Source organism: Poecilia formosa, unplaced genomic scaffold (assembly GCF_000485575.1).
Source record: "Poecilia formosa unplaced genomic scaffold, Poecilia_formosa-5.1.2 Scaffold62, whole genome shotgun sequence".
NCBI classification, from domain to species: Eukaryota; Metazoa; Chordata; class Actinopteri; order Cyprinodontiformes; family Poeciliidae; genus Poecilia; species Poecilia formosa.
Window position 1 is genome coordinate 835,308 of NW_006800001.1, and position 24,964 is coordinate 860,271.

At 37.4% G+C, this 24,964-nt stretch overlaps 1 protein-coding gene across 5 annotated transcripts in view; it reads left to right on the forward strand.

Moving 5' to 3' along the window:
- The window catches only part of chchd6b (coiled-coil-helix-coiled-coil-helix domain containing 6b), an 81,869-nt gene that overhangs the window by 19,077 nt on the left and 37,828 nt on the right, over positions 1-24,964 (forward strand). For 4 of the 5 annotated variants that reach the window (XM_016672512.1, XM_007554212.2, XM_016672514.1 and 1 more), the window contains exons 5-7: positions 4,187-4,207; positions 6,650-6,733; positions 15,232-15,302. In XM_016672512.1, the coding sequence (XP_016527998.1) occupies positions 4,187-4,207; positions 6,650-6,733; positions 15,232-15,302 (176 nt within the window). The remainder of the gene's footprint in view (positions 1-4,186; positions 4,208-6,649; positions 6,734-15,231; positions 15,303-24,964) is intronic. The other variant, XM_016672513.1, reaches the window with a different exon arrangement.

The following is a 24,964-nucleotide window of genomic DNA, read 5'->3' on the forward strand; positions in this document are numbered from 1 at the left end:
AGTATTTCCTTTTTTAGAGGAAAGGAGTTAAGAGAAGATGGGGAAAGACATGCTACAAAGATCCTGAGGTTGAGAGTTGAACCACGGACGGCTGATTCCAGGGCTAAAAGCCGCCGTTTATCGGGTGGCCGCTCTACTGCTGCACTATGAGGCGCCTAGAGAGTTTCCCCTTTGGCCAAACTAAAACGACTGCAAAAACACGGCAAAATGCATGTTATTTTATTTGGCAAAATAAAATATTTATACCCAGTGCAGCCAAAATTAATGATTTAATTGCCCGTAAAAGTCAAATAATATGCATTAATGCAATGTAATCAAACGCTTGAAATGTTTACTTACTGCCTAATATACCCAAACATTCACAGCTGCCATGATGAAGAGGTGATCTGTGGTACGCACTTCCCTTGTTAGCAGTCATAATGTTATCCCTGATCCCTGATAGTTGTACCTCAAAACTACTTTTTTTTTGTAGCAGTAATAATAGATATAGCAGTAATAATAATTTTAAAACAGACTATTTAAAAAAAATAAAATAAAACTTGTAAATACTAAACAACTTCACATTGAAGCTTGAAAATGGATGTATGTGCCTTTTAATTCAAAGGTTTTGAAAAATGCTGCTTTTTAGCTAATTTAGCAGCTCTGATAAATCTTAAGTTTAGATTCAGGGGCTCAGCGTTACCACAGATATGCATTATTACTGGCACAAGTGATGGACAACATACTTACTTCCATTATGATATGACAGTGAGAGGGATGTCAGTGAATTAGCCACAATTTTCAGGTATTTTCTCTTCTCTGTTTGTATTTGCATCTGTCTCCGTCTTTCTTCCTGATTAAAAAGCCAAATCAAGAGTTAAATTGTGCACACCGCGTCTCCCTGTGACATTCTCCACACTAATCCTAATTTTATTCCTCTTCCCTCATTTCGCTCTCTCTCTCTTTCCCTCTCTCTCTACTCTCCTGACTTTCAGGCAGAAACCAAACCAAAACCTTTTCTCCCCAAACACATAGATTCATTCACACGCACCATTTGCATAATTTAGCATTTACATAATTGATTTCCAAGGAAGCGTTTCACACTTTGTGAGGTGGTGTTGGAGACCAAAAGGTCTGATATTGCCATGCATGCACATATGCACACTCACTCACTCACGCACGCACACACATTTACACTGCCATGCTCTCATGGTTTTGTTGTGTCACAGTCTCTGCCTCTGTTTTTTCTGTTTTCCTCTCCCACAGAGAAATAGACAGAAACACACTATGTTACTGGATGGTTAAGATTCCAAGTCTAAATGAAGCGTGAAGCGTTGCCAAGCTGGTGCATCTGGTGACCTGCTCGGTACACGCAGCAAACATAATCAACTAAGCATACATGATCAAATGTATCAGGATCCATGAAATTGGTGCGGTTATATTGAAGGAGCATCTTTGATTTTTCTGGGCTGGTAAAATCTGCCCCCCTTTTCACCTACACAGATATTTTGCACTTTTAGATTATTCTTATCTAATAAAATGCATGAATTATGCTCAGGCAGACGCAAGGACCCATCAAGTCTCATGAGAAAACAGAATTTATTGAAAGGTTATTTGTCCTCTTTTTTTCCCCCCTCTACATTACTCAGTGATATTGAAACGGTTTGGAGAGACATGTCATTATTTGTACATTGTGCCTATTCCAGATGCTTGGCTAGAAAAGAACATAAATATTAGGATCATAACTGTAAACATGAGGTGGTGTAAAGATGAAACGGTTTCTGATTTTCATGTTTTTTTCCAGGTAAAATAAGGTGTTTATTCCATTGTTTTTTTTGTTTTGTTTTTGCAGTTTCCTTTATTTCCTCATATTGTTTAAGCTAAACTAATGTTTCAGCTATTATCCATTTACCCCATGTTTCGTACTTCATTAGTTCAGCGGGTTGAACAATTTGTAAATGAATAATGTAATGTAAGATTGGATTAATTTTGAATAACACAAAGCTGATTTTTACCAAGAAGGCAGTATGTATGGATGTATGGATGTATGGATGTATGTATGGATGTATGGATGTATGGATGTATGGATGTATGTATGGATGTATGTATGGATGGATGGATGGTTGGATGGTTGGATGGATGGTTGGATGGATGGTTGGATGGATGGATAGATGGATGGTTGGATGGATGGTTGGATGGATGGATAGATGGATGGTTGGATAGATGGATGGTTGGATGGATAGATGGATAGATAGACAGAAACATGGAGGTCCACTTTGCAGATGTCCATTTTGGCTTTCTGTGTAAAAGTTTTGTCAAAATATTTTTCCACATCTGTCATCTTTTAACCAATGTTTTTCTTTTGAAATATGTCATTGGGCAAAAGGCAGGTCACACCCTGGACAGGTCACCAGTCCATTGTGACATGACAGCTAGGCATTTTCCTGGGATTTGGTAGCTCAAATGGTAGAACAAAGCATTCGTTTCTTCTAGTCATATAAATTCACCCCATTTTAGACAAAGTTGCTGGCATGTCCTCCAACCAAACAGAACATACATGGCCTGACCCGTGACAAGAGAAGCAAATGTATGTTTTCATTGTTCTGAAGTTGATGTTATATACACGAGTGGATGGTTTAGAGCCACCGCCATGACGGTTCCAAAAGTTAGTCTATAGGCTTTTACATTCACGTTAATGTTTGGCCATCAGGGAGATCTGGGTCACATAAATATAATGTAGATGTACCTCCAGTCACACTGTTTGCTATTGGCCTGCAGACTCCATCAAACTGCTTGGGCGTGTGTGCGTGTGTGCGTGTGTGCGTGTGTGTGTGTGTTTATCTGTCTGCATCTCTACAAGCCCCTTCACCTCTCCTCTAAAATCTCTCATCTATGGAAATGGGACCGCCTCACTCCTGTGAGCAATCCATGGGGATCCCGGCTATTCACACATACATGGACACTCTTAGACACACATTCAGATTTGGTCCAGCGACCGAAGAGCGGGAAGGTTTAACAGATGGTGTTGGCTGTATCCGTTACAAAGATTACCCAAAACCACACAAACGCATTTTGCAGCCACTGGCTTTGTGAGTTCACCTCATTTAACTCAATGGTGTTTTTATGAGGCATGGCAACATTAGAGCCACCTACCGCTTTAATCTGTCCCTTCTGTGTTCTGTATCCAATGCCAGACTGGGAGAGCTTGGGAGGAACAGCAAGAAACAAAATATGGCATTGTACGCCTGTCTGAGCTTTGCTTGATTTGGGGATAGCCTACCACATATATGGTCATATACTTTGTGGCTGCATTTGACACAAAGTCGTAAAAGGTCTATAAATTACTATGAGTAGCATAAAAATGCATCGGCTATATTAGGAGTGTCGGATTACTCCAGGTTCATTTATTTTTCCTAAAATTTAGGAGTTATTTGAACAGAATAATGCACAGGAGCTCAACTGCTTTAATAAACCTCAACAGTTTTTACTATAAATCACAGCAAAGCTTTGCTTGCAACTTTTGACTTGATTGATTTTTAACTAAAAAAAAAAAACATACTGTGAATAAGCAGTTTAGCTTAAGAAACCGCAAAGCATATCTTAACTTTTTAACATCTTTAGAAGATCATGTTGATCTCAGTACTCTGACATGCGCATCTTGTCTGTCACTCTGTCAATATTTTTGTTTTCTACAGAGCACCCAAAAACCCTGCCACTGACTGAAATGATTTTAAAAGGTGTCGATCCTGTTGTAGCTCAGTGTTGTCAGCCATCTTGACAACATTGATTAGTCGATTCTGTCAACAGAACATGGCAACTCGGCTCATAACACCATAACAGAAGCTATACTGGAACCAAGTTACAAAATTCAGTCCTTGGATAGTTTTAGATGGATATAAGTCTGTGTATCAGTATAAGCATGAGTATGTTTCTTTAACAATACATCTAGATAAATGAAAGGATATATCTTCTTGTAATTGTAATGTAATATAAACTCTTAAAGTGAACCGTTATGCAAACAACAGCAACAACAGTTCGTATTTGTTTTTCTAAGGGATTTTAGAAGTACCAAGTTTCTTTCTTCTGGAAGTTTCTGGATTCCACTTTCTGAAATTTGTCTTTATCTCGCCTCCCTTTTTCCACCTAAACTCTGTATTATTCCTCCTTCTATTGTCTCTCTAACTCCAGTTCCCTCTCTCTTTCCTAGCCAGCAGATTTGGATGCGTGGGTAAGCAACAACACTATTACCATCTTAGTTCGGCTATCCCTTTCTCTCCTTCTCTGTCTCTTTTCTCTATTTAGATGTCATGTTTTCATTGTGCTTTAAAGCAAGGCTGCAAGTGTGCTGCCGCCATCATTTTGCACAACAAATCTTTGGGAAGTATTCAGCTAGAAAATTACACATCATCTGTGCTGCTGGCAGAGGAGATTTTACATGCAAACGCACATGTACACGCATTCTTTCCAAGCATCAAACAGCAGCCGTTGAAAGAGGGAGCGTAGAGCAGGGATTTGCACATGTGCTCTTCGAAGATGTGTGTGTCTGTTAAGTTAGCATGAGATTACACTGGATTACAATAAATGTTATGTCAGTCAGTGTAGCTGTGCTGTGCTTGTGTGCATACCGATTTATTTAAGTGGTACAGAAGAAGAGTCGATCAGTTAATATTTCATCTGATCAAACTCTTACTAATTCACCTGTTAAGTAGAGGAAATAGTCATCATTTCAGCATGATATAGTATCAGTGTGTGTATCTTTAGTATAGCACCACTTTCCCTTTCCTTTCTACATAGATTAATCTGCAGGTGCTCAAGTAGCATATCATGTTCACGCTAATTATCATGCATTCAGGAGTTTTTTTCATGAGTTTGTTTTAAAATACGGCTGCATAATAAATCAGCTTAAGGCGATATGCTTGTTTTCTGGAGAAGAAAACATTTAGTGGCTCTGTGTGTATATGTTTGTGTTAATAAATTAATTTGAAAAACCAAAATACATTTTTGTGAATTAGCAATACAATGCGGCAGTGAACATATTTCTCAGCTTTGTGAAAAACAGAGAGTATTTACAATCCGCTGTCCTGTGGCTTGGCAGAGTTCCCCAACTTTTGTTCATTCAAAACTCATTCGCTTTTATTTTTTATTGATTTATTTTTTTTCATTTATTAGCTCTTTTGCTAGTTTTCGCTATATGTTATTCAAATTCATATTATTCATGGAGTTCTTTGTAATTATGTGGTTAATTTTTGGGAAATGATAAAATTATATGCTCCTATGCTTTTGAAACAGGTTTCTTTTTTTATCACCAATGCATACATTTGTCTTTCTTCCAGCTAAAATGCCAACAAATTTTCAAAATGTGTGTCTCTCTCTCTCTCGCTGTCTCTCTCTTTATTTATTTATTTATTTTTTTTACATCTGTTTTTTGTCTTCTTCTGCTTGCATGCTGCTTTGCCATGGCCCAAACTGTGGGTCTTCCTTCAGCCAGTCCACCATCTTGCTGCCTGTCACAGCTTGGCTCAGTGAGCTTATAAAAGGCTTTCACCTCCTGCTAATGTCAACCACACCACTTCACCTCCAGCCACAGCTGGGCCAATCTTACGCCACCTAACTAGTTTTGTAAGTGTCATTGTATGGTGCTGGTTTACACCCAAATCGGCTTTCTTTGTGCTGCTTTGTAATCTAGATTTTATGGGTTCTAATTAAATGTACAGCTCCAACACATTACTGGTGTTATTTTGACTTAAAATGAATTAGTACGACTTGTGAAAAGAAGTATAGGCTACACAGAAATACACAACCTCTCGTTTTTTTAACTGAATACTTGGGAAAGACGAAATCACACCTTTTTGTTTTTTTAATTCTTTTGAAATCTCAATATGCAAGTAATTTGTTAATTCACAGTGGAAGAAAGCATTCATCATTTGCATCTTACAGCTGTACTACTAAGCCCCGTTGTGTGTGTACTGCTGTGGGGAACACAGTAGTAATCTGAAATGTTTATCTCAGCAAACACCTTCAAGTACTGTTCTCCTGCATACAATTGTATCAAGTGGCCATGTGTATGTTTCCAGGTTTAGAAGCTGTATATGGTGATTTTTTTGATACTTTGTGATTCAAAAACATTTGCGCTGTGGTTAGTGTTCTGCTTGGAGGTAAAGTACAAATGATTGATACTGGAAATAATAGTTAACATGTTCAGTGTTTTCAGTCGTGTTCAGCTGTATTTTCAGTGATTTCAGCCAATCACTTCCACACCACCTGGAGTTGCTATTGTCGCCTCCTGCCTTTTGTATAGATGCTTTGACAATAAATAACAATGTATTTTACAGTGCCTTGAAAAGGCATTCTTACCACCTTAACCTGTCCACAGTCAGGTTACAGTTACAATGTTTATAAGTTTTTGGTGAATTTTCCAAACAAATATTGGAAACATGTGAAGTATGTTGTTTTAAGCACAATTTATTGTGATGAGTAAACTCCCTTGCCAACCAATTGCCTCCAGTATTCTCTTAGCTCTCTGTAAGCTAATCTTAGTATAAATCAGTCTAGGACAGGTGTTTTGATTATTTATTTTTTTATATTTTTTTTTGTCGTGTTTTTCTAAAAAAAAATTATCTTTGCTGTCATTCATACTTAATCTCTGTCTCTTTCTTGTTTTCTTTCCCAGGCTAGACTGTTGGAGCGAAAAGAACAGGAGCTGGCCACAATCCAGAGTTTCTACAAAGAGCAATTAGAAATAATGGAGAAAAAAGTAAGGATGCTTTTGCCATTTCTGCTGATTGTTTGTTAAAGTATTAGAAAATCACAAAAACTATATTTTGTAGAAGCATTTTTTTGTCCAAAAAAGTGCCTCGGTTTGTTGCGTTGCACAGCTTTCTCAAGATTTTTTAATCTCTCAAAAGAAACATGGCATAATTAAGAAGGTAGCTTGATCTTACAAAAGGTAATAATGTAAGTTATACTACTATACATTGTCATGGAAGTATTAAAATACAAATTTCATTGAGTCAGCAGCCAGATGGGAATTCAGATGTGATGGAGCAGAGGCATCTCAGATGGATTTATTTTCTTAATTACATATGGCAAGGCAAGTTTGTTTGTACAGCACCGTTCATGCACATGGCAACTCAAAATGCTTTACAGAAAAATAAACAAATGAAGATAAGACACCCTTCTTTCTGCCATTTTAAGTGAAAAAAGATTTTTTTTCTATATTTTTCTTTTTCTTTTTTTAAAAATAATGTCTGGTTTCTTGTATCTAATGTCATACAAGAAGAAAGTTTGTGGTGTAAAGTATTAGGACCTATTGAAAAATGTGTGATCCATACCAGGTGTCACTCAGTCGTTGTTTGGAAATAATATGAAGCCGAAATGGGGAGGATCTTCCTTAAAAATATAAGTAAACCCATAACTCAATGGGTGTGGTGAGCTTTAGACATTTAACATTTTCATTTGCACGTTCTCTGCTCATTGCAATTACCATGTAAAAAGTAAAGTAAAATGTAGAGAAAGGTATTTTGTTATGAAACTTTAAGTGGCAACCTAATATGAAATAAAGCAGTGAAATCATCGAAGAAAAACAAACTCTCCTGTAGGCTGTTTCCCTTTTCTCCTTGCCCATCCTCTGGGTGTTACTGTGTGCATTCACAGCTTTTCCCTCAAGTATTAGTTGGAGACGCTTTGGCTCTTCCACTCTAACCCTCCCTCCCTGCGGCAGGGCCCATCAGGTATACAGGAGGGGACCTTATCTAGTCCCTGGCACTCACCTCCTTTAGGCCTTTGAGAAAACCTTTTACATAGCCAAGTTAAATGGTGGGGTCTCTGCATGACTCGTAGCAAGCGGCACGCGCTGCAATGCTTGACAGGGAAGACTGATTGGCAGGAGAGTGCTCTATCTTTCTTCGCTTGCCGCCACAGTCCCTTTTTCTCTCCTATCTTTTTCTCCCCCCATCATTTTCTCGCAGCTGACCTGCATGTGGATGAGGTAGTGAGAAAGAAAGGGACTGAGTGGGAGGAGATAAAAAAAAAAAGGCTATACGGACTGTGCATTAAACAGACTGTCTGTCCTCAGTCGGCGACCATCTTCCACCTTATTTTCCTTCATTTTGCAGTCCAACACTTTATTCATCCGGCTCTCCATTCATGGCATTGCTCCTATTTTGCTGCCTATCCTTCCTCTTTTTATTCTCCCATAACTGTCGCTGAATTTAGCTGGTTGAAAATAAATGATCTCTTAAAACCTGAATGGTGACCTACAGAGGTCATATACATAAAATTAAAAAGACTGAAGGAGTTCATGACTCAGTCATGTATTTAAGGAAGCTTTTCAGAATGTATTGTCAAGAATAAATAAAAGAAAAGGCATTTATAACAGAGTCAATTCAGTTGTTTCATCAGTACTTTCTATTCTGTTGCTGCTGATAGTCCAAGATAGTTTTACTCTGACACAGTCTAGATATTGGCCATGCATTTCCTGAATAAAACACAGTATTTTTATTTGGTCATATTGGCAACTATTTCTGATGTTAATGGTCAACAATTGATAAAACAAATCAAAGAACAAATTCAATCACCAATCATCTAATCCAAAAACAATCTTTATTTTATTTAACTTCTTAAATAAATCAAATCCTGCTTCAATGGGAGTTGCGAAAATCTTCAGGATCTACCTAAATTCTAATCCTTTATAATTAAATATCATCATATTGACCACACATATGCGTTAGACATCTTTGTACTTGTAAATGTTTAAAACAAAGATTAAAAACAAATTAATTGGAAAATACAGAGACAATTACTGTTTTATCTTCCCTTTAGCTCAAGTGAAGTCCTTGATGTTGTCTGGAAGAATGTGTGTGTGTGTGCGTGTGTGTGTGTGTGTGTGTGTGTGTGCGTGTGTGTGTGTGTGTGTGTGCGTGTGTGTGTGCGCGCGCACACGTGTGCTGCCTGGGTGAAAAGATATGATAAAACATACTTCAGTTTCCTGTTTGTCTTACGAATAAAAGAAGATAACGTATTCTGTTCGTCTAAAGGCTGTAGATGCCATTTGAGTTCACTACTAACACAAATGTGCAAACAGCCGGTGTGTGGGGGTGTATGTGTAAACGTGTGATTATTGTCTTTTTATTGACAGGTTCACGTGCAAGCTGTCATCTTTGAAGCACTTATTATACAGTAACTGATTGACTACATGCATCCTAAGGATATTAACAAGTTTTTCACTTAAAGTATATACTGACAATAAAAACATAGCTGCCCAATGGAGTTTGGATTTCCACTGCAAAACAACATTTCTTTTTAACTGATTTGATATGGATTTCATTCACTAAGTTTTCTTGCATTTTTATTTTCCATCTGGTGTGAACTGGACTGATGTTGATGGTACAGACTGTACTGCTCTTGCATTCATGTTGGAGCTTATACTATATATACTTATACTCAAAGAGGTTTCCAGTCATCTGGGATACGACAATCCTAAGTGCTTAAGTAGAAGGCAACTGGACTTCTTGTTAGACTAATCTGAAGAACATTTTCATTGCATATATTACTGGAGTTGAATAAGAAACAAAGAAGGATATTTTTCCTGGCATGATATTCTTGTGTGTATTAAACCCAGCAAAACTATCTAACAAAGATTGGTTCATCCCAAGGACAAAAAACACCCAAACACAACCTTAGTGGTGAACCGGCAACCCGCTGATTGTGGGGTGAACTCCGAACACCGTCGTCGCCATCGAGACGTGCAAACTCACAAGTTTAGAATCCACACCTGTTTAAAGACAGAAATGTGTAACTTTTGGCAGGGTAGACAAGTGGTTTAAGAGAGCAGGGAAAACGTCCATAAATGTTAAATATGAACACTAAACAGAGGAGATGGCTTCAGATTTCATCTTTCAAACACCAGCTCTGCAGCCCTGATTCATCTGCCCAGGAGGTTTTTCAGCAAATTACACCTTAGAGGATGTGATGGAAACCATTCAAATGGAATTGTTGGTGGACATGTTTGCGTTGTTGAGTAACAATCCGAAAATTGAGCTAAATGGATGGTAGGACCTGCGATTGTCCCACTAGTGACTTCAATTGGCTTGCTGGTATGATTGTTATCATTGCAACTTATAAGCATGTTACTTTCAACCATGTTCAGAACTCAAGAGGCATTTTCGATGAGAGGTGAAGATTAAAGAGAAGCAGCTCGGTGGCCTTCCACTTAAGCGCTTAGGAGGTTAGTGGTATAAAGAGGCTCATTATAAATCTGTCTGCCTGACCATCATTTTCTGAATCTGACATTTTTTTTTTCCAAACAAGGAGCTCCACACCTGTCAATGTTGGTCAAATCTCTGATGGCTCGCCAGAAGGTTGCCTTTTGGACAGACTATATAAGTATTACTCTTCTGTACCAGATTTTAGTTTGTCCCAAGGCTCCTTACTTTGGACTCTGAACCAGATGATTGACTTTAAAGAAAGGTCTAAACATGTCTCATACAAAAATACCTAAACAGAGTTTTGCAGATTTTCACTCAAAAAATAAAACAATACAAAAAAACCATTGAAGGCAATGTGGTCCAAATTGTATAGTCAATGCTAGTTTTGACTCACTTGAGCCTGGATTCGTTGATGGACAAATGTTTTTTCTCTACCTGGGTCCCTTCGAACCCACCACGGCTCTGGCAGCTGCAGCATCTGAGAGAGACGAGGTCACAAGGGATCATCAAAGTCACAATAAGACAGATGAACCAAAATGACTGGGTAGAAGATGATATTTAATCAAATATGAACTTTCTTCTGACATCTAAGAGACAGAACTTGTGCAGATGCAATGAATAATGAGGTTAGTCACAAGAATGGTGGTTTTGTTATTATTATTATTATTTTTTTTTTTTACAAAACCAAGACGGCAAAATAATAAATTTTTTGTATAAGCTCTTTCCAAGGAGAAATTTTAACCAATAAAAGAATTAATAAAGAATAAAATGAGTAAAAATTGTAAATGAATGTACTCAAAAGAAGTGTGTTCAGCTGCCTTTACCAGTAGATGCATGAGCACATGTAAGCTTGTTTTGAAGAGTAGATAACGGTCTACAATAAATATCAAAAGAAACATAAAAAACAGACATGGCATTTAGTTTGCTATACGTGGGAAACTATATCTAATAGGAAGACTGGTCAGTAACTTTTAATGTCCTCTCTTTCATGAAGTGAAACGCACACAGAATCAAAACCCAGAATCGTCAGGATTCCACTTACTGAACATGCGGGAACATCCTTCAAATCTCCTCTCTCGCAGTCCCGACTCTCCACCGTCTCGCTTGCTCTCATTAATTTTTGGAAACTCTCCTAATCTCTCTGCGGTGTACAGGTAGAGTATATCCTACTTCCTGTGGCAACATACCCGTTGACTCTGTAAACAAGTCTTAGTTTAAAATTCACCTCGTCTAATCCCCTCTTCTCGCCCTTCTTTGCCGACTTGTCCCTCAGAAAGAAAAATTAATCTGCCTTCGCCCATGCGTGGAGCGTGAAAGAACCCCTCCCTTCAAAACCCTGACATCAGCCCATCTCAGTCAACAGCTCCTAGAGGGTGTTCAGACAAGTGTGCGTGCAAGGATCATCTGAACACAGAGATTCGGGAGCAAATACAGATTTAGTCACACACCTGCATGTATGCAAGATTATACACAAACACAGCACACATGCATTCACACTAATCCCCTCCATGAGCCTTTCCAACAACCTCAAAACCCAGCTCTCTCCCTTGGAGGGTTATCATCTCCCCCTTTTCAGTCTCTCCACATTGGGCTTTTGTCCCCATGGGTGGAAACGACTGGGAAGAGCTCAGAGCATGCGTGCCAGTGATAGGTGCTCCTCTTCTGGTGTCAGGAGAGCTGATCTGGGACTGCTACTTGAAGTCTGCTCTGGTGAAAAGACATAAAATTTTATGTTAATAAACTGAAACAGAAAACAGTCTCACTGTCCCAGAACGACTCAAACTCAGAAGTTCAAGCTGCTAATCCAGATGCTCCAGTTAATGACTCCATTTTCTTTTTCTTCTGTGTTGCTTTTCTTTTCTTGCGTGACCAGAGGAAATAGTCAAGTGCAATTTAGACAATAGAGTATTTTGTGGCTCAGTATTTCTTTAATAACAAAATAAATATTTCTAAATATGCTCAAGTTGCGTTTGAGGAAAAATGCGCCTGTCACGTTACTGTGCTACTTCGCATTTCTGTGGCATAAGATGAACGATCGACTTAGGTTGAACAGATTTTTTTTCTTTTTCCTTTTTGTCTCACATTTTTCAAACTGTCATTTTAATTTCAGTTAATGATGATGAGAGTAAGCAATAAAAGAAGCTGTCAAATTATGATTTCATTTTGTAGAGGGCAAAAAGGTATCCAAAGTTTTGAAACCACTGATTGTCAAATTCATTGAGGAGGTCACAACCACAACTGCATCTAAAGCACTGCAGGCCTCGCTGGTCCTGTTAATTCATTTCTTATTCATCCTGTTGACACTTGCCCAAGTGTCAACTATGAACGTAACTCTGTTTAATTGGAATCTGAATTTTAAAAGCCATTGAATTTATAACTTGGACAGAAAAATTATACGTAATTCTAAATTATGTACAATAGTTTTCTACCACAAGATAGTCCTGTTCTCTGTCTTGTGTAATCAGAGGTTTTCACATATTTGAGTTACAGTGGATTCTTTTTTTTTTTTTCCTTTTTGCAAATCTTGGCTCCAACACTAGATGTCCCACCAGTTCATATGGCCAATTTAAATTCACATATTCACTAAAAACCTGTCAAAGTTACATCTTACTTCCCTCCAACAGAAATTGCTCAGGGCTTGGTCGGTCCCAAACAGTTTTATTAGGGCATTTATTGAAAATAACTTAGGTACAGTAGATTATCGAAACACTTAAGTGCATAACTGTGTATGAAATGACAGTTTTTCGAAAAAGTGAGATAAACCTCAAAATCCCTACCTTCTATTTTTAGTCATATAAATGTATAATCAACACTTTACATTCTGTTTGAAAGCAAAACATGTAAATGTAGCAAATTGATCAATCTACAGAAATTGAGAGAAAAAAAATGAATATTAGATGATTAAAACATAGAAGTGGTGGCAATTTTTTTCTGAACTTAATAGCTGACGAAGCAACAAATGCCTACTTTTAATACAGATATTTGCATAGCCATGGTTTTGGATAACCACTTCAAATCTCCGTGGTAAATTCAGTGGGAGTCACCTGACAAACTGCATGTGGCACCTAGACCAGAAAACAACAGGTTTGCATTCACTTGTCCACCAAAATATTTCTGTTTAGATCAGTCATTGTATTTTTTTTTCTTTTCTTTTTTTTAGCAAACTCTGGTCCCATCACGCCAGGTCATGTTTTCACAACCATGGTGCATTCTGGGACCAATAGTTTGTTAGGGAGCAAAGTTGTGGAGACCACAGTAGTGGTTCTCCTTTTGCTATTTTGACTTATTTTTCCATTTATAAGGAAATGTTTTGTTTTCCTCCTTGTCTTTCTGGTTTTGATGAAATTATGTTGATTGAACTTGATGCTGTTTGAAGGTAATATTTTGAACCCCTTTTCAAACAATGATTGAATTACTGTGAATTAACATATCCTGACAGTTGGGTATTTCTGTTTTATTTTATTCTACTACATCTACTAGCATATTACAAGCCAAGTGCATTTTTCCCAAATACATTGACTAACCTGGTCTTTGATGTGTCGCTATTACACAGCTGTATATGATGCCGGAGTGAATCATACTAGATGTCTTATTTTTAAGGTTTCATTTCTTATTCCATCCTGTTTTGACCTATGAAACTTGATTAGTTTATTATAATTGTACTCAGGGGAAACACTTTCAATGATTATGTTTTCAGTTTTAGTTATTAGAACTTCTAATTTAAGAAAATAGATATTCATTTTATTAAAGAGGTTTAACTATTGTGATACAGGATTGTAGTTTATTCATTCATATTCATCTGTACCTTTATTAACCAAAGTCAGTTGTAAAAAGTCAGTACAGTATCACATTCTGGAGAGATAGTTGTTGATCTGGAATGTGCTCCATTTTAGAGGGATAACTTCTGCCATAAAGCCTTAATGAGTAAGAAAGGAAATGATACAGGGTCAGATTACTACATCACAAAGAATAGAAGTTGAACAGATTAGGTAAAAAAAAAAAAATGCCTGTGAGAATATGTTGAGTCTTTTCCGACGTCAGACATTCAAACCGGGGCAAGCCTGTCTGTAGATGAGCCTAAAATAATGAGATATGAAAATGACTTGCGGGCACTGAAGGAGTAGAGGGCTAGGGATTGTGGGGGAGGTTTGTGTTTGATCCCATCTCTTCCCTGCACAGTCGCTTCAATTATCTTCCTCTCCCATCACCTCATCTATTGGGAATATAGGGAGTTATTAAGTAAAAGCTCGAGAGCTGCGGTTATTGGTTTAAAATGGTGATTACTGTGGTGAATGTGTATGAGAGGGTGGCAAAAAAGAGATTAAGTTTATGTTTGGAGGGTTTTTTTTTTTTAGACAAACCTTTTCACATATTTTGACACTACGCCTTTAAGGTGATCCTCACGAGCAGCTAACATAGAATTTATTTTTAGATATCAAATGGTACACTTTTTTTTTAATGCTATCTTCTTTATTCTCCACAATGCAGTGTGCTTAACACTGCGACCACTTGACTATTCAGGTAAACGTCTGCTGTATGTGACTTTGCCCAGCAGGTAAAAGCTGCATCTGGGTTGTAATTGCTATTTAAATGCCAGAGTTTCTTGCATGAAATCAAACATTATGGAGTACCACCAGAGCGTCAATATTCAGATTTGTAAGCAGGCTGTAAAATCCAAAGGTCACTAATTTATGGAATGTGACATTTCCGTGGTGCTTTCTGCATTTTGCTCATCACTTCTGGCCTATTCATGCATAAATTAAAGCAGAAAAAGTAGTTGCAGCTGTAGTAACACTGCGTAAATATTCAAGTTGTGAAGCTTTGATTCATTAAACTTGAATAGAAAATTCTGACAGTCATGTTTTTATGCGTAATAATGATGCAACTTCAAATCAGAATTATGTTAAAACCCCAGAAACAGTTTCTTGAATTAAAAGAAGCCTGAATGAGCAGCCTACTTTGTACTCTGAAGATACTACATGTTTTGAGCTCTTGGACATTTTAGAAATAATTTCTCACATTTTAATCTTTGTGGTTTTCCCCGCAGAACCTTCAGAACTACAAACAGACAGCTGAAGAGTACTTTGAGGCCGCAGCTAAAACTGGAGAACGGATACGGTAAACACTAAATATTTGAGCTGTTCCATTTCTAATTAAGTTTCATCCTCACTGCCTCATTACATTTTCAGTCTGTAGTACTAAATCAGTTTACGCAGCGTACTTTGAAGTGTACTTTATTTGTGATTTTAATTTTGTCTCTATTTGTTTGCAAATCCAACGGATAAAAATTTTATTGTGTTGCAGTGGAACGAAAACCATCAGTGAGAAAACAACAATTTAACAAGAGTCAGACAACAGAGTGTGGCGGCTATTTGCAATATTATAGGTCTGCTAATGTGGACTCTCCAGCCTCAAGCTGCCTGTTAAACAGTTTTACTCACAGTTGTGAGACTGGGTGATAATTTACTATTATCACCCCTCATTTCTTCTATTATTGTATTGTGACAGAGATGTCAAATTAACATGGACAATTACTTTTTTTCCATGCTTGAATATGTAGTAAAATCTTAGTGAAGTGTCAAAACAGTTCTTAAAGAGATATTACACATGAAATTGGTCTTTAAAACTGTGACATCTATTTTGGTGTTGGAAATTTATTAAAAAAAAATCTAATTTCTTCAGTGTGAAACATAATATGGAATATTTGTATTGGAATTCATCCAAAAACAGGCATGCTTCAGTGTAAGGATGAGATAGGATATCCTAGCATAAGATCTCACAAGAATAAAATTAAGTTGCTATCAGAATGTGCCTTATTTGAGTTTTAGCTATAGGCCCTTGGAATGAATTATTTAAGCTTGTCTCCCAATTGTATCCTTCTATGAGACTCTATTTTGATTAAACCAATGCTTTAGTAAATTCATTTCCCTGTTGTATTGACAAAGCATGCCTAAAACTGCTATTCAGGCTGACAGCACTGTTACAAAAGCGCAAAAGTGCTATAAACATATTCTGATTCTGCATGAAGGACATGATGCTCCTGCGAGAAAAACCTCACCTGTTATAAGAAAGCATACCAGTTTTATTCAACACGTACCTACTGTCATGCTGACGCTGTCAGAGTGTGTGGGACTTGCTAATTAATTCTGCTTCATAACACCAATTCTCGTTGCTTTTTATCATTTAGTCAGAATGTATTCAATTTTCTTCTGGGCATTCATTAGCACATGTCTACACGTTTTATTTGAATTTTCTAAATTTCATGAGACTTGCTTAAAAACCTGGATCTGAACTCCCTTGATCGGAACCACTCCCATCATAACTCAGGCTGAATGTTAAAGTCTGCCACAGACTGAAGGCGTTTGCAGACGCTAACAGGTTTTCTTCTAGGATTGCCCTGCATTTAGCTCCATCCACCTTCCCAAGAGCTGTGACCTTTTCCCCAGGCTTTGCTGAACATAAACATCCCCACAGAATTATGCTGCCACCACTGGAAGCAGTATAATGCTTCTTTTAAATTGTGTTTTTCCAATGAAAACGTAATCACGAATCCTGCGTTATGGATGACTTTGTATTTGCAACTCCTACAAGCTTGTCTTCCAAAATTACTGGGCATGTGTGCTTTCAGAGCACGAAGCAAGGAACAGGAAACCAAAGTCAGTCCATGTCAACAGTACAGCTGTTACCTAGCTAAGCTCTGTGTTGTTCCACATGTAAGCTCTTTAATTCATTCAGAGCTTTAAATACATGCAAAGATGTTACAGACCATTCTTATCATATCAGCTGCATCAAGTTCTGCTGCCCTACATATTTCTCTGATCAAATGGCACTGGAGGATCAGGTGTTGCTGTGATCATCTGCTCTCTGCACACTTGCAACTTTGTTGTGCCACTGCTGGTGCTTTTTTTTTTGCTTTGCATCCTTTTATTAACTCACTGCCATTCTACAACCCCCAAATCCGGGTAGATCAGGAATGTAATATTGTTTGGTTGACTTCAACCCTTCATTACTTGTCAGGACCTCTCGTTTGATTGTGACAGAGAAAGTATATAGCTAGATTATGGAACCAAAGCAGGCTCCAAAATGGTTATTGGTGGGGGTGATGTACACTGTTTATTTTATGGCACAAATATTTTTTTTTTGTTTGGGTTTTTTTTTGTTGTTGTTTTTTTTTTGCATGTGAGCTGACATATTTATTGTGGTGTTTCATCACAAAAGCAGCAAATGTTTGCTGTGTCCCACACTTAGCTTGCAGCATACCTTAAGGGAAACTTTGCATGCCTTTCCATCAATGAAGGCCAGATTTGTGCACTTCACTATCACGTTCACTACTGTATTGGTTTAAAATGCATTATTACTAATTTTATACAGTCAGATTTATTGTTGTAATTATAAAAAAATATGAAGTTCAAGGAATATAAATACTTAGGCAAGACACTGTGGGTTACAGCGAAAATCTTTAAAAAGTTTATGGTAAGTGCTGTCTGATGGACGATGACCTCATCCGCCACACTGACATCTTCTAGTACCAGACACATTCAATTCAGCTCCACACAATGCAGTCCTCAAATTTTGTCCAAATGATTGCATTTGTAAAGATTTGCTATTTTCTGTAGTTGCATGGACGAGGTTAAAAGATCACTGCAGCACAAGTTTGCTGAAGGAAGGCGTTTAGTTTGGCCTCGGTGTGCTGCTATTATTTTTATACTGTGCACACAAAAAATTCACTCCCAATTTCCCTTTTCCATCTCTGCCACACACTGTGGGACATTTTGTATTCAGACAGTCATGTGCTCATCATGTTCTGTCAGCATCAGGGCAGTGTTTCATTGTGGAGTGGTCATGCTGTCATTTCACTCTACACTGACCAGTCAGTAATTATTCTATTTACCAACTGTTCAGGGGAGGATTGGAGCAGTACACATTATGCTATTTAGCTAAAATGACACAAGAAAAGAAATTCTTCAACTCTTTCTTGGCAACTAAACTCTACATGTCCATCTTCTGTCTTTTTTTAATTTGTTTTTGTGCTCACTTTATTGTTTGTAGGCTTTTGCTACAACTCCAACATTTTAACACTGACAATAATCATAGTGGAATGTAAAATTTGTTCTTTTTTTAATCGTAGCTATTTTTACATGCACAAATTAGTTAGATATTTATGAATGCTCTTAATTTAACAAAAAAAAGATAATTTGTGCCTCCCTCCTCGTACTTCATGAATGAAACTTCTTAGCATTGTTTAAAAGTGTGTTGGTTTCATCTTATTCTATGTGATAAAAATAATTTGGGCTGGTCCAGGGGGATCTTTTTAAATGATTTATGATAATTTGTATACACCACAAATCCAGTCTGTTTATATTTTGTTGTTCTTCTTCCTCATCCTTTGTGTATTTGTCGTTGCATGGATCAGCAATTTACCAAGACATCTGTTAACAATTCCCTTTATACAAACTAATAAATTGCCCGATGAAGCTACATATTTGGCCAAAATGTTTGGCAAAGCTTTAGTGAAGATGAGTCTCACCTCAGGTGCTTCAAGAACTCAGAATACATATATTTAGCCCACAGGTTACTTCCTCTCCTTGCCTGAAGCTCATGTGATTCCATATCAAAATATTGCCTTCATATGGAGACATATTGCATGGTTGACTTGCTATAAGGAGTTTAGAAGAGTTTTGCCTTGGGGTGTCCATGCAACCCATATTCCCCAAATAGCACCTGACTGCAAAGAAAGCACAACATCTGGGCAGGGCTTACCTTAAGATCTTGAAATCTATTAATCCTCTTAAAGAACCTTGTTACTCTAGGGCAGAATCTAAGTGAACCTCAGGTGTCTGTGTGAGGATTCGTCCAAAATGGTGACTGTGCAGCCTGGTAGTTTAAAGCCCACTGTCTCATCTGAATCTCTACACCTCTGCTATTGTAGAGGTGAATACTTGAATAAGAGGTACAGGTTACTGTCTGCTATGCATGTTGCTGCTTTTAGTTCTTCATTTCTGTCTTTCTGTCCTTCTAAGTTTTGATTGAATTTTTAGGTCTCTGCTATTAAACATGCAAACAGCCCAGACAGTTCAGAGTTCAGTCAAGACCTGACAAATATATTACTAACCCTGAAAAATTCATAACATTGTATTTGACCATTGCTATTTGTTATTTGAAAGTACAGCAGGTGGTATCTGGTTGATTAATTTAAATCAAGCACATTTAAGATTTACTTTTGGACTGCAATTTTACCCAAAGTTCTTTGTAAGTCGCAGCATAACATAAAGATAACAAAAAAATATTAATGATAATTGAAACTAGTGAACAAAATGGGGGAAAAAACTACTATGCTACACCATCAATGAAGAAAATACACAAGAGTTGTGTGTAATACAAAACATATTTAGAGACAATGTCTAAGGTTATTTGCATTTTGTATTTTATTTTCTCTGACTATTGTTTTGTGATTTTCAACTAAACATATTTTGAACCATAAGCTTGAAATGCTAACTTTAAAAAAAAAAAAAAGTAAAACTGTTTAAATAAAAAGCTAAATGGAGAAACCGAAAAACTGTCTGAAAGTCTGAAATCACAAAGCTGAAGATGAACACTGATAGAAGGTCCTTATCCTTCCCAACTTGAGTGAGTCGTTCAACCACAAGTTTTCTTGATTGAGCAGTTATCAGCGATGAGGCGTCACACACAATCCCATGAACACACGGGCCCCTTATCTTGTTCTCGCTTGTCACCTGTTTTAATGAAACACTGCCTTTATCCTATAAAATCTTCCTTTTCCTCTGTCCCCACAAAGCGAGACTGGTAGGGATCAATCAGTCTGGCTAACTGAGTGCAAATTTTTATCAATCAACTCCATCTGTTTTTAGCATTTCATGTGTCGGCGTAGAAAGATAGAAGCAGAGCTCTGTCTGTCTGCAGCACACGACTTCCACTGCTCCTGGATTTTATTCCCATTCGAGATAGAACTGTGTTTCTGCAGAGCTGAGATAAAATTTAGGGATGTAATATTGCAGTATATGAACTTGGGATTTAAGTTTGTGCCATAACTTAGCAAAGGTCGGATAAATCTTTCCCATGACTGCCAAATTATACTTTGTAGAAATATTCTGTGTTTCTGATATTGCGTGATTGGTAAGTAAGATTAGTGTGAGCTGAACTATGTTATGCTCATAGCATTTTCATAAAAGCTTCACAAAGCCTCTTACAATAGAAGTTGCCTGCTCTGTCGTTTCTTTTGATCTCACCCAACCATGACATCTTTGATCCTCTCTTCGCTTCCTTTTCATTCAGTGTATTATTAAAAAGTAAAGTAGAATGCCACAGCTGCTAGTTTAAGGCAACCAAAATCCTCGTCATTAATAAGCATCCCCCGGTACACACACAAACACAAACAGTGCCCCCTCAGACATGGAGAATAATAAAATGCTACGCCCCTTCGATCTTTTCTTTTTCTTATTATTACTTAATTCCCTCTTGTCATGCCCTGCAAAAACCAAGAGCTTGAGCTCTCTTCATAAAAAGCCACACACCACCAAGGTGAGACAAAAAAAATAATGAGAAACTTACAATTCCATCCTAATCTTCCCCCCTCAACTCTTCACGCATCTTTGCCGACCGTCACTTTTCAGAAAGCAATTTGGATGTTGTTTTGCTTCTTTTTGCTGCAAAAGTTAGCAATCAAACTAGCTGGGTCGACTAATGTTTTTCTAATAAGAGCTCACCTTTTACTTCAGTCAAACGAGGCAGTTGGTGCAGATTAGCAGAGGCAATTTTCTGCTTCAGATTCCATTATTAAAACACTTCTGCTATCAGAAAGTTTCTTGTGTTAAATAGAAAAAAGAATTACTTTTTTTTTCTCCTCCTGGGTTTGGATTAATACCTTGAGGCTATTGTTGCTGCTATCGTGAATTCTTAGGGAGTAATTCAGAACACAGACATATTGTCAAGTTGCAAAGGCAAACATCAACTATTCAAAAGAATCTAAACGTTAAATTTGGACACAAGTAATTGATTTCAACACAATGCAATCTCTGTATCTAGAGGAACACTGCTAATCCCTCATCTATGTGTCAGAGATTATATCCCCTTTTTATCCAGAATGAATGCATTTCATTAGCATGCTTGATATCTATTCAACGAGAAGAAGTTCAATAAGCCACAAAGTATCACAATCTATCACAGTCAACTAGTCTCCTAATCTTTGACAAATCAGTCTGAAGGGCAAAATTCTTGACTTTCTCATTTGAACCATACTTGTTTTAAGTAAAAACTTTAAGTGGATTTTTCTACGAATTTTGGAATCAGTTCAAAGGTAATCAGCATCTCAATTAAAATGAAAGATCCGTATTAACTCTAAATAAATTTCACACGAATTAAGAAAAGAAATGGAGAATTTATACTAAGAAATTAGCTTTCAAAATAATAGTATCAGGATGATACTAGTAAAATCTGAGAATCATTAAGAACTTATAGATTTTCAGAAGCTTGGTCCTATTTCTAGTTTTTATGAGGGGATAAAGGACTTTTTTGTCTTCAGAAGCAACTTTTTTTTTTGGACCACCAGACTTTGCTGATGGTCAACACCCAGGGGTGCAAATCAACCTCTAGCAACAAGCACCTTTAATCCTCCACGAAAAAGAAAAAAAAAAAAAAAAGATGCTGTCTCTGTGGCATGCTGTTTTAACGTAAAATTTGTTTCACCAAATTTACATATATTTGGTTTATGGCCAGACATATTAGTAAATTAAGATATCTCTAATTATATTTTGACTAGACAAAATACCTGTTTGAGAAATCTCTAACTACATTATGACTAATATAAATGATGTCAGATTTACCATTAATTAGTATGGAAGCTTCGATCTCTGCATTTAATTACAGGCTATCTGAAACATATAATTCAGATATCAACAATTAAATTATGATTAGTCTTTTTTGATCTGCACCAGCATTTGATCACACATTCACACCCCCTCAAATGAACCGGACTTTCTAAACAACTGAACTAGAGTTTGATTAAAGCAAATCAAACAGGGAAAGCTTGAATGCAACCTTTAGGTCATAAATTCGTGTTTTATTTTTGACCTAGCCATGCTGCATCTTTGGCCAGGAAATAGATATTACTAGTTTATGGATGATATGAAGAACTGACTGGTATGGTTTCAGAGTTCACATCCAAGGACGGTTGGCTATTACAGCACTATTAAGAATTATATTACTACATATTTTTGTCCAGCATATTAGAAATGTTGGAAACTATCATCAATTATCAATGTGCAGGACAGATCCTGAAGGCATCAGTCAGTAACCTGACTTCCTGTCTTGATAGGTTAACATGGAGAAATGTTTGAGTGCCTCCAGCGCACCTAGTGGCGTTGCACCTTATAATGAGGAAAAGGTAAATCGTAGACCGATGGTTGCCATGGACTACTGTTTGTCCATGCAAACTGGAAGGGTTATTCATCATTTAATTCATCACTGTCACATTCGGTTTCTTTCTCTCTCATAGGTTGCATTCACTTCCCTCTTCATGAATATTCCCTCTACCTCTGATTTGTTTAATCCTGTCGCTTTACCCTCCACTGCACACGCTAGCACCCACACCCACACATACCAAGACTGCACAATAGACACACCAGTGCAGAGAAATTTCTCTCGCAGTCTTATTTGTATGCACAGCTTCTCGCATGTGAGCGCACGCGCGCGCGCACACACGCATACTGTGGATTTGTTAAGCACAGATAACACTGACGTGCACACTGGGTGTGCATATTTGTTGTGTATTTGTAAGTAAAGGAAGGAACCTCTGAGCTCATTCATATGTGAAGGAGGCATGAATCCGTAATTGCTTTCTGGCATGGTACGAGGACAGCTCCGAGTGTTGACTGGGTGTTGGTGTGCGTGCAAGCATAGAGACTTGTGCATGAGTGTGTGTGTGTGTGTGAATGTCAAGTGGTCATCTTCAGTTCTTCATTTGACATGATGAAACATGTGCCTCCTTATCGAATTAAACTCTAATTCATTCCCTCTACAATTCTTGCTCTTTGTATGCAGCCTGAAAAATCCTGTGGTGGAACATTTAAGTTCACCATTGCTTTCTGCAACACTGTGGCAAGAGGTTAAGCAGCGACCGTGCTTTCATCTAGACTTTATCTTGAATTTAGATGTTGATACAAAAACAAAATAGTTTATTATATATATATTTCTCAGTAACATTTACCCCCCAAAAGATGTTGCTTTAGTTGTGGTTTATGGTTTGTTTGATATGTATGTGTTATGCAATTCCTATACCAGAAATGTCAGAGGAGTTTGTATTGTAAATTTCATATAATGTCACCTTCCTAAAATAATGGTCAAAGTAATTTTCTGCCAAAAGTGATATTTTTGCCTAAAACATGTTTCTGAGAGAAAGAGGTAGTGATTTAGGCCATTACTTTAGGAAGGCGATGAAATATGACCTACACTTTTTTTATACTGATAACATCTCTAAATAGCTTATTTGGGATTTTGTCTACATGTTTCTGTTGGAATTTTGACATTTGACATGAAGTTAGTTTAGTTCTGCAACATTTTACCTAAATCTTGGTGCTGGCCTCCTTTGGTAAAACAATACCCAAGTCGTTGAACTTTCTTGTTGGTTGCAGTGGTACAGTTTGGTACAGCTTCGTCACATCCCCATGTTCAGGTATCAAATGATCTCACTCAGACACACAACCCGGCCCAGGGGTGCGTCACTAGTTAGAAGAGCTAGCGTGATCAGAGAGCATCGATCAATAGCATGGCTCAGCTGTGCAAAGATGTGATTTATTTGCAATATGGGCACAGAGTGGAATAAGTGTCCTCTGCTTTGTCTACTGGTGAGTGGTGGTGAGAGAGGCTTGCAAGATCACTTGCTAAAAACAGCATTGACAGCATTTATTTGTTATAAGATGGTGTCAAACTATAGACAAGAAAGCAAAAGCACTTGGAATGTTTCACCAAGATCCCTTATGGCAGTTTGCAGTGTTTATAGTTAATGGCTTTAATGATGTGACTAAGGTAAAATGTAGAAATCAGAGTATCAGCTGATTTTCTTTAGTGCATTCATCTGCTCTGATACCAGCCATTTAAAAATGCAAGGATTGGGATCCTGAGCCAAACTTGAGTCAGATCTGTAGATTTGTACTCTAGAAAATTCAACATGTGTTTCATTTTGCTGATACCAACTTGTACGGACTTTTCTACCTCCAGAAGCACCATTCGTATATATGTAAGTATCACAGATCTTTGCTTTGAAAGAAAAAAAAAATGTGTGTTTAAAACAAAAAATCAGGAGGACTATTCAGATTGTCATCAATAAATATAGCAGCAGTCATATCATAGACCTCTAGTCATATCAGAGATCTAACGTTAATATGTAGGTGCACTTAGAAAAAGTGTTTCAAGCTTGTGTAGCACAAGTAATGCAGTAAAGTAAATCTAGATTTTAGAGGAAGATATTTTTTCTTTGTGCAGAAGTTCTCTGCAGATGTCCTCGGATTTTTAAAGAAAGAGCAAAACTGCATTCTGCATACACTACAAGCCATGGTTCCTTCTGAAAAGGATGTCTCTGTACCTGACAACCTGTCCCCTATAGAAGGTGCGCAGAGAAATTCGAAAGGGGAAAAAAAAGTCAACACTGCCAGCCCCATTTTATTTCACAATTGCTCATATAAGATATTTTCAACAGAAGCATGGCTTACATGCTGTTTATAAAAACAGCAAATAAATAAAAGTCAGTAAATGTAAGAAATGTTGTA